The sequence below is a fragment of the Bison bison genome, unplaced genomic scaffold (assembly GCF_000754665.1).
Source record: "Bison bison bison isolate TAMUID 2011002044 unplaced genomic scaffold, Bison_UMD1.0 scf7180017864304, whole genome shotgun sequence".
In the NCBI taxonomy this organism is placed as follows: domain Eukaryota; kingdom Metazoa; phylum Chordata; class Mammalia; order Artiodactyla; family Bovidae; genus Bison; species Bison bison.
Genome location: NW_011494876.1, coordinates 16960189 through 16975926, shown reverse-complemented (window position 1 = coordinate 16975926; position 15738 = coordinate 16960189). Strand labels below are relative to the sequence as shown.

At 46.5% G+C, this 15738-nt stretch overlaps 2 protein-coding genes across 3 annotated transcripts in view; both read right to left on the bottom strand.

The window, feature by feature from the left end:
• Positions 1-2833: 2833 nt before the first annotated feature.
• On the bottom strand, positions 2834-9611 carry NME6 (NME/NM23 nucleoside diphosphate kinase 6). Of its 2 annotated transcripts, none has more exons than XM_010851921.1 (6): positions 8836-9503; positions 6942-7038; positions 5470-5572; positions 4262-4301; positions 3698-3858; positions 2834-3433 (listed from the first exon to the last, which is right to left on the bottom strand). In XM_010851921.1, the coding sequence occupies exons 2-6, from the start codon at positions 7029-7031 to the stop codon at positions 3267-3269; spliced, it is 561 nt and encodes a 186-aa protein (XP_010850223.1). In that variant the 5' UTR covers positions 7032-7038; positions 8836-9503; the 3' UTR covers positions 2834-3266. The 2 variants fall into 2 exon arrangements, with proteins under 2 accessions (XP_010850223.1, XP_010850222.1); XM_010851920.1 differs by lacking the exon at positions 8836-9503 and adding an exon at positions 9510-9611 and having other exon boundaries at positions 2835-3433.
• SPINK8 (serine peptidase inhibitor, Kazal type 8 (putative)) overlaps positions 9448-15738 on the bottom strand; it is an 18427-nt gene continuing 12136 nt past the window's right edge. The window contains exons 5-6 of the mRNA XM_010851968.1: positions 10166-10269; positions 9448-9841 (exon numbers count right to left, since the gene is read on the bottom strand). Coding sequence (XP_010850270.1) covers positions 9448-9841; positions 10166-10269 — 498 coding nt within the window. The remainder of the gene's footprint in view (positions 9842-10165; positions 10270-15738) is intronic.

Here is a 15738-nt window from a genome sequence, read left to right as displayed (position 1 = left end):
GGTGGCCTGGAGTGGGTAGCCTTTCCTTTCCCTTCTCCAGGGGATCTTCCCAACCCAGGGATGGAACCCAGGTCTCCCACATTGCAGGTGGATTCTTTACCAGCTGAATCACAAGGGAATACTGGAGTGGGTAGCCTATCCCTTCTCCAGGGGATCTTCCTGAACCAGGAATTGAACCAGGGTCTCCTGCATTGCAGGAGGATCTGATAGTTGTTAAAATATTATATAAATGTTAAATTTACCAGAGTTGATAACTGTATTGTGGTTATGAAAAAGAATATCCCTACTTTTGTCAGACACACAATGAAGTATTTATAGGTAAAGAGCATGATTGTATGCACTGATTCAAAGAAAAAAATGTATGTACATACACGTGTGCTAAGTTGCTTCAGTCGTGTCCGACTCTGTGTGACCCCATAGACGGCAGCCCACCAGGCTCCCCAATCCCTGGGATTCTCCAGGCAAGAACACTGGAGTGGGTTGCCATTTCCTTCTCCAATACATGAAAGCGAAAAGTGAAAGTGAAGTCACTCAGTCGTGTCCGACTCTTATCGACCCCATGGACTGCAGCCTACCAGGCTCCTCCATCCATGGGAGTTTCCAGGCAAGAGTACTGGAGTGGGGTGCCATCGCCTTCTCTGCATATACGTGTACACACACATATATAACACAAATTTTAGCAATAAGTAGTTTGGGAAAAGGGTACAGAGCTGTTCCGTGTACTGTCCTTATTCTTGCAACTTTTCTGTATGTTTGAAATTATTTCCAAATAAAGAGTCAAAAGGGGTTGAAGGAAATACAGGTCTGGTGAAACTTGCCTTGGAGAGACAGACATTAATGGCTGTGAATGATGAATGGACTATAAGACATTATGACAAGGAGGAAAAGCCTAGCTAACCCTTCCTGTGATTACTCTGACTGAAAACTCTTTCTTCAGATTCAAAGCCACAAATCCATCCCTGGCCTCTCTGTCCTCTGGCAGTCAGCAGATTCTCAGCCAGCATGCTCTCAGCAGTCATCCTATTTCCAGATTCATGTGCAGGAAATCAACACCAACCAGGAGATCCTTGCCCAGTTGAGCAGCAGCAGTAGCAGCAACAACAGTCTGATAAAAACTACTGGGGGGAGGGGTGGTGGTGGGCAAAGCAGAACATCAAAGAGTGAGGGTCTCTACCCCTTCGTTTTCAAGTTCCAATGGCAGTAGGACTTCAGTGGTTTTCTCCAGCCCACCCCAGGGACCACCAGTAAACTCTCAGGGAGCCAACTAAGTGTTGAAGGTGCAGCTCAGTCTAACCCAGAGGGTAATCTCTGGGGAAACAGACAACATTCCCGAGAGGGTAGAAATCTCAGGATCTGGAGCAATCCGGTTTGTAGAGTGTGAACTGGATTTTAGCCAGAAGTCAAACCTCTTCAGATGCAGGCTGTCATGGGGAGGGAACATCTTCCGTGTGCAGAGTGTGGGTGAAGCTTTAGTCGGAAGTCATATTCATCAGACATCGGAAGACACACGGGGAAAAGCCTTAAATACTAGGGAGCGTGAAAGTGAAGTCACTCAGTCGTGTCCGACTCTTTGCAACCCCATGGACTGTAGCCTATCAGGCTCCTCCGTCCATGGGATTTTCCAGGCAAGAGTGCTGGAGTGGATTGCCACTTCCTTCTTCAGGGGATCTTCCAAACCCAGGAATCGGCAGATGCTTTACCATCTGAACCACCAGGGAAGCCGTAGGGAGCATAGGCCAGGCTTTTTAGACGTTTCCCCTTAAAACCACCAGAGTAGACACTCAGGGGATAAAGTTTATGTGTGCTTTTAGCCTCAAGTCACACTGCATGAGAGGACACACACAGGGGAGAAGCGTTTTGTGTGGGTGAGGTATTAGTGAAAAGTCAGACCTCATTAAGCACCAGAGGATTCACAGAGGACATAAACCTTACGTGTGGAGGAACTGTGGCCAAGACTTTAGGGTGAAATCACACCTCAGGACACATTCAGGTGAGAAGCCTTTTGTTCACAGGGAGTGTGGGTGGGGTCCTAGTGTGAAGACAATCCTCAACACACACCAGAGGACACACTCGGGAGAGGAGCCTGATGAGTACAAGTATGTGGGCAAGGCTTCAGCCTTCCTTCTCTGGCTGTTTCTCTCTTTTCTTGGCTTGTGCGAATATTTGTTTTCATAAGTTCTCTATATAAATTGAAGCCATCTCACTTTCAGTTTGTAGATTGTCATGCTAATGCTCCCTCGTGATTCACACCTCCCTGCATCTGTGCCTGTGCGGTTGCTTCCCACATGGACTCTGGGCTTGGCCATGTGACTTGCCTTTGTCAGTGGGGTATCAGCAAACATGACTCAAGAGGAAGCTTGATAAGTTCATGAATGGAGGCCTGCTTTCTTGCAACTCTGAAATAACCATGCAAAGAAGCAGCTCAGAAGGAAACACCACGCTGGACCCAACTGCTGAACGCAGCCATGTGCGTCCAGGTGAGCGCAGCAGAATCACCCAGCAGATCCACAGACATACAAGTTCAGTCATTATTGTTTTAAGCCATGAAATCTTGAGGTGGTTTGTCATAGTAGTAGGTAACTGTCATCCTCAGCTACAGCAGAGACATGGCTACCTTTAGTGGCTCTGTGCAAATCAGAAAAAAAAAAAAAAAGGGTCATAACAATATGCCGTTACTGGGCAGACATACTTTTGCTCAAACCAAAGGTGCCCCTTCTTCCAGGATGCAGGCCTATGCCAGGGGCCTTTGTGCTCTATGTAAGCTGCACGCTGCGTGACCCTCCTGGGAGATTTTGACACAATTCTCTCTTCACTTAGCATAGACCAGAAACTTGACTTAGGACAGGTTTAATTACTCCAGTTAAGGGGAGAGAGAGAGCACCTCGAGTAGTGTTCCCAGCCTTTTTCAGTAGCATACTGACTTTTATTAAGGAAAACAGACCAAACACGGCTAATACAGAGTCACTGCATTTTTCAGGCAAGTCAGCTTGGCAAGCTTCTCCTTGAAAATGATAAACAGTTCTCAGAAAAAAGAGAAGCCATCATTCCTCTGAACCACCCACGAGCATTCCAGAGAGGAGGTAGATAGTGAGATTCTAGAAGAGGTGGCAGTGAGGAGCTTAGGCCCTCTCGCAGGTGGTGGTGCCCAGCAGAGATGGCACAAGGAGCCCCAGGCCTCCCTGGTCCTAGAAGAATGCTCTGGGACCAGAGGTCTGTGAGAGAAGGTTGGGCAATGCCACCAGTCTTCACAAACTGACAGGCCTGTGTCAGGCTGGCCCCAGGCCTCCTGCGGGAGCAGCAAAGTGGATGCCACCCTCAGGACTGTAGTGCACAGGGCCACAGCGCAGCTGGGGCTCCTCTTCCTCGTACCATCGCTGTTCACTGAAATCCGGGAAGAAGGCTGCAATCTCTCTACTGGCTGAAACCACAGAGTCTGTAAGGGGAGGAAAAAAAGAGAAGGGATTCTCATAAGGAGTGCAGGGCAGAGGTAAGAAGCGGTCATAATCGGGTTCAGAAACCAGAGCCTGTCCTTCTCCCATCCCTAAGTCCTGGGCCACATCTGGCGAGGTCACCACACAGGGCCAACCGGGAGGAAAGCTCCCTGGGGGACCTGCCTTTCAACCCCACCATCCAGCCTGCCCACCATCCTTGAACCAAATTCCCTTATTAAAACTGTGGACACAGGAGGCAGCCTCACCTGAGCCGTGGGTTGTGTTACGGGTGTCAGTGAGGCCTAAACTCCCACGAATTGAATCTGGGGCCACGTGGCGTGCTCGAAACACTCTGGTGGGGCCCATCACGGTCCTCCAGAGCTGGATGGCGTCCTTGTGGGCGAGGATGTAGGCTCGGATCGGCCCACTGTGAACCAAGGGAGCACATGTCAGGAATCTGGCTCTGCCTTCAGGAGGGCACACTGTGAGCAGGGCCCAAAGGCACACTGGACATCCTGAGAGTCTCCTTGCCTTTCTAGCTGAGTACTGCTTCAAAGAGCTGATAGAAGGCCGCTGATGAAGAAGAAAGGCCACCAAGACAGCAGAGTTGTTAGGAAGCATTCAACAACACTCTTCTACAGCCCCTGGATCAGTAAGCACCTCAGAACAGGTGGCCACAGGGTCAGTGTCAGCCCAAGCCCACATTTCTTCAGACCCTAGACACTGCTTACAACTTTAAAGAGTGGCAAATAAAATTAACAAATCTACTTAGGGGGGCAGGGGAAATAAGTCTCAGTGGATGAAAATGTGGGAACCAAAATGAGAAATACCTGGCCATGAACTCCACCAGCCGCTGATAGAAAAAACGCCCTGCAAGGAGAGAAGACCTCCATTAAGACACGGTGCCAAGACAACGTTTTATACTCCTGCCTCCCTAGAGGAGGGAATAATCACTGTTTTAGAGAAAGGAACAGGGAGTCTGACTTACCTGGGTCTGAACCCAGGCTCTCCAACTTACCACCTGTGTAGTTTCAGGTAAATCAATAACTTCCCTAACTTAGTTTCCTAATCTGTGTGCTGGGGACATAATACCTACCTCATGGGGTTTCTGGGAAATTAAATGAAATCATGAGCCTTTGGACAGTACTTGACAGAGTTTTTTGTTAACTAGTGATATTACTTTCCCTAGTGGCTCAGACGGTAAAGAGTCTGCCTGCAATGTGGGAGACCCGGGTTCAATTCCTGGGTTGGGAAGATCCCCTGGAGAAGGAAATGGCAATCCACTCCAGCACTCTTGCCTGGAAAATCCCATGGACAGAGGAGCCTGATAGGCTACAGTCCATGGGATCGCAAAGAGTCGGACATGACTGAGCAAGTTCACTATCAGTGATATTATCAGGATATAAAACTAAATTTCTTGTTGGTACCATGAGGTAGGACCCTCCTAGAAAATATTTTAAAAACATTGATAATCATGAAAAGTTTGTGTTATCAATCCACTCTCTAGAAGACTGGCTGAATTTTACAGTTGGTAAGTACAGTAGTCATGTATGGATGTGAGAGTTGGACTATAAAGAAAGCTGAACGCCGAAGAATTGATGCTTTTGAACTGTGGTGTTGGGAGAAGACTCCTGAGAGTCCCTTGGACTGCAAGGAGATCAGACCAGTCCATCCTAAAGGAAATCAGTCCTGAATATTCATTGGAAGGACTGATGCTGAAACTCCAACACTTTGGCCACGTGATGCGAAGAACTGACTCATTGGAAAAAACCCTGATGCCAGGACTGAAGGCAGGAAGAGAAGGGGACGACAGAGGAGATGGTTGGATGGCATCAGCAACACAATGGACATGAGTTTGGGTGGACTCCAGGAGTTGCTGATGGACAGGGAGGCCTGGCGTGCTGCAGTCCATGGGGTCACAAAGAGTCAGACACACTGAGCGACTAAACTGACGTCAGTGAGAACCTGACTTGGGTGTCCATGTGAAATCTTTCTAGGGATAGAGAAGCCTCTTGCTCAGAGGACTGTTGGCTCCTACCTTCATGCTCTCGGTAAAATTTCTGGCAGTCTTCCTTTCTCCACAGAAGTTCTCTCATTCGCACAATAAGGAACTTGTTGCTCAGAATCTGCTGATGAACAGCCTGGATAAATGCCACCCCAAAGATAAAAGTCAGTGAAAGGGAGCATCTGAGTGAACAGGAGACCCAGGCTAACCAAAAAAACCCTGGGGACCCTTTAGAGCCTAAAACTTGAAGAAAAGAGACACTCTGTTGCTATCTTGAAGATGGGAGTAAGTCATGTAACGAGGAATGTGAGTAGTCGCTAAAAACAGTAGTCCCCACCTGAAGGCCAACAAGGACATGGGGACCTCAGTCCTATAGACACAGAAATCAAATTCTGCCATTCTGAACGAGCTTCAAACTGGATTCTTCCCCACACCCTGGAGATAAGGGCCCAGTCAGTTGATACCTGGACTTCGGCTTTCTGAAACCCGAAGGAGAGAACCTAGCCCTTAGCCAAACCTACTGGACCTCTACATTCTAGAACTGTGAGGTAATGAATGCTGTTTTAAGCTGCTAAGTGTGTGGTAATTTATTAGGCAGCAATAAAGAACTAGGGCTTCTCAGGTGGTACAGTGGTGCAGAATTTGCCTGCAATGCAGGAGACACAGGAGACTAGGGTTTGATCCCTGGGTCAGGAAGATCCCCTGGAAGACAAAATGGCAACCCGCTCCAGTATTCTTGCCTCGAAAATTCCATGGACAGAGGAGCCTGACACACCATAATCCATGGAGTTGCAAAGAGCCAGACACGACTGAGCGCACATGCAATAGACAACTAGTATATATACCCTGTCTTGAGGTTTGGTTCTTCTTACTGTATTAGAGCCTTTAATTATTTCAAAAAATATTTTATTTATTTGTTTCTTTGGCTGCATTTGGTTTAAAGAATCTGCCTGCAAGGCGGGAGACCTGGATTCCATTCCTCGGTTGGAAAGATCCCCTGGATGAGGGCATAGAAACCCATTCCAGTATTCTTGTCTGAAGAATTCCCATGGACAGAGGAGCCTGGGGGGCTACAGTCCATGGGGTTGCAAAGAGGCGGACATGACTGAGTGACTAAGCACAGGATCTTCACTGCTTCATGCAGAATCATTCGTTGTGGCCCATGGCCTTCAGTAGTTGTGGCACATGGGCTGAGTTGCCCCATCTTAGTTCCCCAACCTTAGTGGGATCTTAGTTCTTTGATCAGGAATCAAACCTATGTCCCCTGCATTTCAAGGTGGATTCTTAACCACTGGACTACCAGGGAAGTCCCTCTTATATTTTATATCTGCCTCAGTTCTCCAACAGATCTTTCGTCTCCTTGGGGTCAGTGTCCACGACGTCTAGCTTTGCCTCCACACCATCTAGCACAGGACTGTGCTGTCAGTCTTCACAAATGGCCCTATGGCACCTGAAACAGAAGCAATGCCCAGGGCATACAGTAGAGGCTTAGGACGTGTTCTTACCTCCAGAATCAGGGGGTGAGCAACTGCATCAGGCTTGATTAGGGCCAGAGTGAGCTGGAGAGCCTGCGGGCTCCGCAAGATCGAGGTCATCTCCCTCCTGCCATCAGAGAGCCAGATTAGAGACTCATCAGTGTTGCAGTCCCCACCCTTCTTACTCTGGAGCCATGCAGTCTTACAAGTCAACTAGGGCTCTCACTTCTGACATTAATAAAGCACATGACAGTTACTTAGTATTTAACTGCCCATTGGGATCATGGGATTGAGGGAAAGGAATAGTACAGGGGCCTTCAATTTACCCACTGGGGGACATAATCTTGCTAATGCAACTGTAACCCTGCAAAGGAGTGACCCATTCATGAGAAGTTCAAGTTTAAACATTACCTGTCTCTGCCAGTACTCCCTTCGCTTCCTATCTTTTGTGTTTTACAGAGGATTTACAATTTACATTCCTATAGACTCTAGCCACAAGGGTACGGTCATACAGTGCTCTCCCATCAATTCTAGAATTGCAAGACTGGATGGACAAGAATTGGGATGTTGCCAGGATACCACCCCCTCTCACCTCCCCTGCCCCTGCCACTGCCTATGTCTGCTGGATACATACAATTTCTATTCTAATGTTACAGATAAGTCAGGATCTACCCTGGCCAAATCAAACCCTTTAACACACTTGCTGTCCTCAATGGCAAGGCTTGTTGTTCAGTTGTTAAGTTGTGTCTGACTCTTTGTGACCCCATGGACTGCAGCAAGCCAGGCTTCCCTGTCCTTCACCATGGCAAGGCTTGCAGACATGCAACTCGAAGGTCAAAGACAAGTTGTACTCATTTTGTAGCTGAAATGCCTGGCACAAAGACGCTTAATCAATTCTATTGACCAAATGAACCTATATAGTCTTATTCTATTTATCTTTGTATATCTACAGTCTAATCATGGTGTATGAGCTCAATAAATAATTGTGGAAATGCTATAAAAAACATAAAAGTATTTTAAACTGGACTAAGAAAACTTGAGATCTCTTCCAACTTTGAAATTCTATTTACATGTAAGAAACTGATCATCTCTGCAGGTCTGAGGAGTAGTTCTCAAAGATTATCTGGGTGGAACCTCTAAATTTGCCAGTAAATAGAGAAGGCTTCCATGAACACACACAGTCTGGACAACCATGTTATTTCTCTTAGCCCGAAAGTGGCACATTAAAGGCAGTGCTAGGGTCTGGCCCAAACAGAGAAACACTACCAAGGTCTTTCCTACTCATGCCCTTTCTACAGCATTCAGGCTGATGCTCCAGTCGATCCACAAAGCTAACCGCAGCCTAACCGGTACAAGACCAGCCAACTTAGTTTCCCTAACATCCCAGGCGGTGAGTAACCCAAAAGTGAGCAGAATCTTGTCATATTTTTAGGGAGAGATATCCTTGCCACCTCACCTTCCTCATCCTCCATATCCACCATATCACTAAGTTCTAGCAATTTTGCCTCACCAGTGTGCTTCCAATCCATACAGTTCTCTCCTTCTCAGCTGCCACCACCCCAGTCCAAAACATCATCAACCCTCCCTGGACTTATGCAACAGCCTCTTTAATGATCTTCCAGTTTCTACTCTTGTTCCCTCTACAATCTGTTCTCCACACAATAGCCATTGAACTAAAAATGCAAATCTGATCATTTCCCTCCTTAACCCTTCAAAGTGTACAAAGTGTACTTTTATAATAAAACCTGAAAGCCTTGTCATGTCCTACTAGGCTTTGAGTGATCTGATCCCTCATCTAGAACTCCATACACCTTAACTTGCTTTTGCTCTAGCCTCATGGGCCTTGCAGCTCCAAGACTTTCTGGCCTGACAGCCAGAGTTTTCACAGTCCAGAATGTGTTCCCGCTGGTTATCTCCTACTCACCCACTAGATCTTAGTTCGCCTGCCCACTCTCATGGCTCCTTACACGTCTTCTTCACTTATCTCTTCCCCACTAGATGGTCAGCTCCATGAAAGCACCGATCTGTTTTGCTCGCCTCTGTATCCTCTGTACTGCAGAGTGCCTAGCACACACATGGCTCTCAACAGTATTTGTTGAATCAATCAGTGAATGAGTGATTCAGCTATTCCAAGGCCAGAATGCTAGAGGCTATCCAGGGGAGGGCATGGTTCCTTTTCTAATGCCAGCCAAGTCACGCTTGTCTTGGATACTGGTTTACAACAAAGAGGAACAGGTCGGCAAACTTGCTCAACGTAAAAGTAACTCCTTTAAGAGACTTGTAAGTTTTAGAAGTTCCTTGGGCATTTGCCTTCACAACAGAGGCTCCTATTTCTCCGCTTCCTGGAGGGTGCCAGCCACGCTTTCCGTCCTCCCAAGCTCATCATCACCTCGGCTTTCTGCCTCCAAAACCTGAAGCCCCACCCTCCAATCCCCCAAGCTCACAGCCTCAGTTCTAGACACCACCCTCTTCCCCACCCTGCTCTTCCATTTCTCCAGGCCTGCAGCCCTGCGGTTTTGGCCCCTTGTACAGAGGCCTAAACCCACTCCAGATTCTGGGCTATTTGGGAGCCCCGGGTGGAGTTCGGATACGAGTCACCTGGTCCTCCCGCCGCGGGACCCGGCCACCAGGCACTGCAATAGCTAGCCCTTAGGTCCAAGCGGGGTCCTTTAGGCATTCGCCCGGGCAGCCCTCTTCGGGGTCCTTGCTGTGCGGCCCGGGCGGGGACGAGGTGCTGTGCCAGCCAATCCGGAATGTCCTGCAGCAGGAGGGCCCGCCTCCCGGTGGCCCTGATGTCTTTCCAGCGCTTGCTCCGGAGGGAAGAGGTGACGTAGCTGTCTTGGACAGGAGATGGGCTGGGCTCGGGCGCCCTCAGGTGGGAGAGCGGACCAGGCCGGTGGCACCGCGACGGGATGTGGCTCAGAGAGGACCTCGGAGAGGACAGAATGGGCGTTTCAGGGTGGCAGCCAGGCAGTGAGCGGGGCCTCCAGTGGGGCAGCCGGAGTGGGCTTTGCCCGACTCGCTTTCTTTTATATTTGATCTAGGATAGTGCCTTTCCTTGGTGGCTCAGAGGTTAAAGCGTCTGCCTGGAATGCTAGAGACCCGGGTTTCATCCCTGGGTCGGGAAGATCCCCTGGAGAAGGAAATGGTAACCCACTCCAGTATTCTTGCCTGGAGAATCCCATGGACGGAGAAGCCTGGAAGGCTACAGTCCATGGGGTCTCAAAGAGTCGGACACGACTGAGCGACTTCACTTTAGGGCCTGGCACTTCGTTGGTGCCCAGTATTTGTCTTTCGGAGGGACGCGGGGGACAAAGAACTTGGGTCTTGATTCGGTTTTGGTGGAACTGAAGTAATTCTACACCAGTTATGAGTCTGAACTCAGTTGGGTGAATCACCCATTATGAGGCTAATTTTTTATTTATCTTCTTTATTATTTTTGCTTTGTGCAGGCTTTCTCTAGTTGTAGCAAGCAAAGTTCGGTGTGCGGACTTCTCATTGCATTGGCATCTATTGTTGCAGAGCACAGGCTCTAGGCAAGCGGGCTCAGTAGTTGTGGCTCATCAACTCAGTTATGGCTGCTCCTGGCATGTGGAATCCTCCTGGGCCAGGGATTGAACCCATGTCTCCTTCATTGGCAGACAGACTCCCATCCACTGCGCAACCAGGGAAGTCCCAAGAGGTTAATTATGACTTATGCTCATTCTATCCAGAAGGTATCTACCTTTGTCTAGTCTTGTCTTTAGATAGAGGTATTTAAGAACATACTGCCTTCTCGCAGTGTTAATGTACAGTAATAGTGACAGCCCCTGCCAAGTCTTTTTTGAGGTGTTTTTCATTTTCATCCAGCATATTTAAATTGTTGTTGTTGTTTAGTCACTAAGTCATATCGAAGTCCTTGCGACTACATGGACTGTAGCCTGCAGGCTTCTATGTCTGTGGGATTTCCCAGGCAAAAATACTGGAGTGGATTGCCATTTCATTCTTCAGTGGGTGTTCCTGACCCAGGGATCAAACCCGTGTCTCCTGAGCCACTGAGTACACTGAGCCGCTGAGTACAGGCTCAGTAGTTGTGGCTGCTCCGTGACACGTGGAATCATCTTTTTAATGCACAAGATATTCACATCACTCCTTTGCCTAAATCACTGCTGTGTTTTCCTGCTCTACGAAGAAAAAAAATCCAAACTCTTCACCATGGACCTTAAAGAACTGCATGACTTGGCTTTTGCCGACCTGCGTGCCTTTCCAAACTACTCTCCCCTCACTCCTATCATCCACTGCCTGTTCCCACCGCTCACTGCCTGAAAACTTCTCTCCCCAATATTTACTTGACTCACTCCTTGGCCTTGTGTCACCTCCTCAGAGAGGCCTGGCCAGACTTACTATCTAAAGCAACACCCTTTCTCATCATTCTCGTCCATTACCCTTCTCTATTTTTCTTCTGAGTATTTGCCCCTATCTTTGTTGCTTTAACCCACCCTTTCTTCTGGCCTTACTAAAGAAGAGATCAGAATTTAGCTAGCAGCCATATCAGTTCCTTCCTCTCTGTATGTGTGTATGTGTGTTTGTCTGTGTGTGTGTGTGTGTGTGTGTGTATGACTAGAAATCTACTGAACAAAATTAGTAAGAGTGCAGAATGCTTCTGAGGTGGAAAGGTGATTTCTCTAAGCCAAGTGAAGGGAACCCTAAGAGCAGGACTTGCAGATACAGGGTAGTGCCTGCAGGAGACGGAGACTGACATATTCCTCCCTTGCTGATTTATTGAATCTCAGGGCCTGGCGTTGCCCTGGTCAAAAGGGGTGTGCAGTGAGAGAGTTGGCATGAAACCTTGACATGTTCTCTCCTGGAATTTGGAGCTTATGTGACTGAGAACCTGATGTCGTCTCTCTGCTTGGAGAATCTTCCCACAGCAAGGAAAAAGAGGGAGTTACCCTCACCCTGCCTCCCTGACTGTAACAAATCCCAACCCTAGTCCCTAACTCAATCCTACTTGCTAAACCCCTAACCCTATCACTGACAGTGATCTAACCTTTTGGGCTTGTGACCTAACCCTAGCTCTCCTGACCCTGACTCCTCTTCTGAAGCTGACCTTGTAACTCTCACCCTTCATCCTTACACTCAGGTCCTAAACCTTAGGCCTGTGGTGCAACCCTAACATCTAACCCCACCCCAGTCCCTAACCACCACGCAAATACCTTACCCTTGACTTGAACACTTTTTTTTTTAATGAGGGATGTTGAGCATCTTTTCATGTGTTTTTAGTCATCTGTGTGTCTTCTTTAGAGAACTGCCTGTTGAGGTCCTTTCCTCACTTTGTGACTGGGTCATTTGTTTTCCTGGTATTCAGTTGTATGAGCTGCTTGTATATTTTGGAAATTAATCATTGTCAGTTATTTGCTCTTATTTTCTCCCATTCTGAGGGTTGTCCTTTCACCTTTTTATAGTTTCCTTTGCTATGCAAAAGCTTTTAAGTTTAACTAGGTCCCACTTGTTTATTTTTATTTTCATTAGTCTAGGAGGTGGGTCATAGAAAATCTTGCTTTATGTCATCAAGTGTTCTGCCTGTGTTTTCCTCTAAGAGTTTTATAGTTTCTGGTCTTACATTTAGGTCTTTGATCCATTTTGAGTTTTGATCTCTGACCACCACTCTAACCTTTATACTTCTGATACTAATTTCCAACACCAGCCCAAGCTGGTCACTAATAAACCCGTAACCCTTTCATCCTAGACTTCGTTTCTAGATTCTGAGCCACTGACATTTATCTTCTAATCTCCTAATTCCAACCTCTAATCCTTAAATACCACCCCGTAAATTCTAACCACTGATTCTGGAACCCTCAACTCCCAACCCTGACTCCATGAATGACAAGCCAGTACTTCACCCAATTATGAGCCACAGACAGAGTGGGAGCAGCTCAAACTGTGCACAAGTCAGAGGGCACCGTGAGTGAATGCCAGTAAATTAATCCACCAGACACTGAACATGAGACAATAGGAACCCTAGCAATCCAGGAAAGCTTCCCTAAATACTGGATATGATGGATAACAGCAAACCTGAACAAACCTCCAAGTCTCAGAAGACGGGCAATGAAAGTCCCAGTCCCTGTGACCACACCTCTATGTCTCAACACAGCAGCCTCACTCAGCACATCATCCCAGCCTTCCCAAGGTGAAGGACAATAGTCCTTAGTTGCAAAACTCTCAGACACGAGATGGGTGGCCTTTGCCCAAGGACACAGCAAGAGAAACCTTAGCAACACAATAACCATCATGACCAGGAGATAAGTTAGCCATCACTGCTACCATAGTCTCCCTTTCGCAATTATCTGGACTCCGAGAGAAGCCCTAGCAGACCAGCTAACAACCCAGCTGAACAGAAGACAAAAACCCTGTATGACGTCAGCTCCTCCCCCAACTCATTAGTGAAAATGAAATAATCCAATTGTAAAATGGACAGAGGACCCAAACATTTTCCCAAAGAAAAAGTATGAATGGTCAACAGGTACATCACTAATCATAGGGAAATGTAAACCAAAACAATAAGATATTGTGTTATACCTGTTAAGAATAGCTGTTATTGAAAAGGTAAGAGATGATAAACACTGGCAAGGTTGTAGAGAAAAAGGAACCCTTGTGCACTGTTCGTGGGATTGTGAATTGGTTATAGCCACTGTAGGAAACAATGTGAAGATTCCTCAGAGAATTACTAGAACTATCATATGATCTAGCAATTCTGCTGCTGGGAATATATGCAGAGGAAATAAAAACACTATGTTGAAGAGATACCTGCATGCCCATGTTCATAGAGCATTATGTACAATAGCCAAGACATGGAAACAACCTGAGTGTCCATTGATGAATGGATGGATAAAAATGTTCTGAGAGTATACACACACACACATGAATAAATCAGCCATAAAAATAGAAGGGAATCCTACAATTTGCAACAACATGGATGGATCTTGAGGACATTACACTAAATGAAATAAGTCAGAGAAAGGCAAATACTGTATGATTTCACATGTGAGATCTAAAAAACAAACACAATAAATGCATAGAAAAAAAGAATCATTTACTGAAGATCAATGAGTTTGATTGTAGCTATTGGTTTCCTCAAGCACCAGCATATTCCTCTAAAGGAGATATAAAAGCAGTCATTGTGATTGACTTGATCCTCAGTCAATTACAGAATTCAGTAAGTTCTGTAATGGTAAGTTCAGGAGTTTTCCTGCAAGAGAAATATATGCTTAGAGAAATCAAATTTGGGAAAATGAAGAGAAAAACTACCATACCGGTTACTATAAATAGTCTAGCAAGAGGAATGTAGAGCAATGATCCTATGAATTAAGGCAGACCAAAGTGGCTCAGATGGTAAAGAATCCGACCGTAATGCGGGAGACCTGGGATGGGAAGATCTGGAAGAGTGCATGGCAACACAATCCAGCATTTTTGCCTGGAGAATCCCCATGGACAGAGGACCCTAGTGGGCTACAGTCCATGGAGTCGAGCTGAACACGACTGAGTGACTAAGCAGCAGCAGCAGCAGAGACATTCTAATTTCCTTGAGGAAGAACAAAAGTACAGAGTGGAAGTGGACCAAGAAGAGGAGAGCTATGAATATGAATTCTTACGTTAAGTCTTTGGACCCCAGAAGAGCCTATAGGAAATTCCTTGGGGCAGAAAATGTGGAGGGTAGATACAGTGGAGTTGATGTGAATCAGAGTCTGGTCAGAGGCATATAGACTGTTATTTGAGGCATAGAAAGAATAGAGTCTAGAACTGACCCTCTGGATTCAAGACTTAGCCCTGCCAGTTCCTAGCTCTGTTTCCTTGGGTAAGTTACATCCCTCTGTCTACTTATGCATCTTTGAATATGAAATGCAGCCAATAGCAACATCTTCCTCATGGTGGGCGCGGTGGGGAGCACAGGAGAGGGGGTATAGGCAAAGCATGTGACAGTGTAAGACACGTGGTTGACAGTGGTAACTGTTAGTCTTGCTTTGGCAGCTACCATATTCTTTATGATCTTGTCAAGAACAGAGTTTGGCGGGGAGCAGGGATAAATTGGGAGTTTGGGATTGAAATATAACACTACTGTACATAAAACTGATAAATAATAAAGACCTACTCTATAGCACAGGGAACTCTGCTCAATACTCTGTAATGGCCTATATGGGAGAATAATAAAAAAAAAGAGTGGATATATATCTATATTTAATTGATTCACCTTGCTGTACAACAGGAACTAACACAGCATTGTAAATCAACTATACTCCAATAAAGATTTAAAAATAAAGACAAACTGGGAAAAAGAAAACAGTTTCTGTTCTGCTTTGTTGAAAGACTGTGGGGAGGGGCCACTATTCATTCATTCATTCCCTTTCTCCTTATAGCCTAGCAAGCCATTTTAATGTGTGCAGTGTGTATCATTTTGTTTACATGTCTTTGTGCAAAATATATAATTGTGTTTGTTTATTTTTAACTTACATAATGTGTTAATTTTATTTTTCTGTCCCTTGCTTTTTCTCTTGCTGTAGTGTTTTGAGATCCATCATATTGCCAAGTATTGTTGTTTAGTCGCTAACTCATGTCCAGCTTGTGTGACCCCATGGACTGTAGCCTGCCAGGCTCCTCTGTCCCTGGGATTTTCTGGGCAAGAACCCTAGGGTGGGCTGTGATTTCCTTCTCCAAGGGATTTTCCTGACCCAGGGATCAAAACTGGGGCTCCTGCATTGGCAGGTGGATTCCTTACCACTGCACTGCCTGGGAAGTCCCTGACAAGGGCTGTGGTCCAGATACAAGAGGAGGGGATTCAGCAGGATGATCT

What these genes read in the sequence shown, in the direction of transcription:
- NME6 (XM_010851920.1), bottom strand. Translation starts at nt 7,031, where the DNA reads ATGACCTCGATCTTGCGGAGCCCGCAGGCTCTCCAGCTCACTCTGGCC. An exon ending in CTCACCCCCTGATTCTGGAG is followed by an intron (nt 5,573 to 6,941) that starts GTAAGAACACGT and finishes GCATTTATCCAG; the next exon opens with GCTGTTCATCAGCAGATTCT. An exon ending in TAACACAACCCACGGCTCAG is followed by an intron (nt 3,434 to 3,697) that starts GTGAGGCTGCCT and finishes CTCCCCTTACAG; the next exon opens with ACTCTGTGGTTTCAGCCAGT.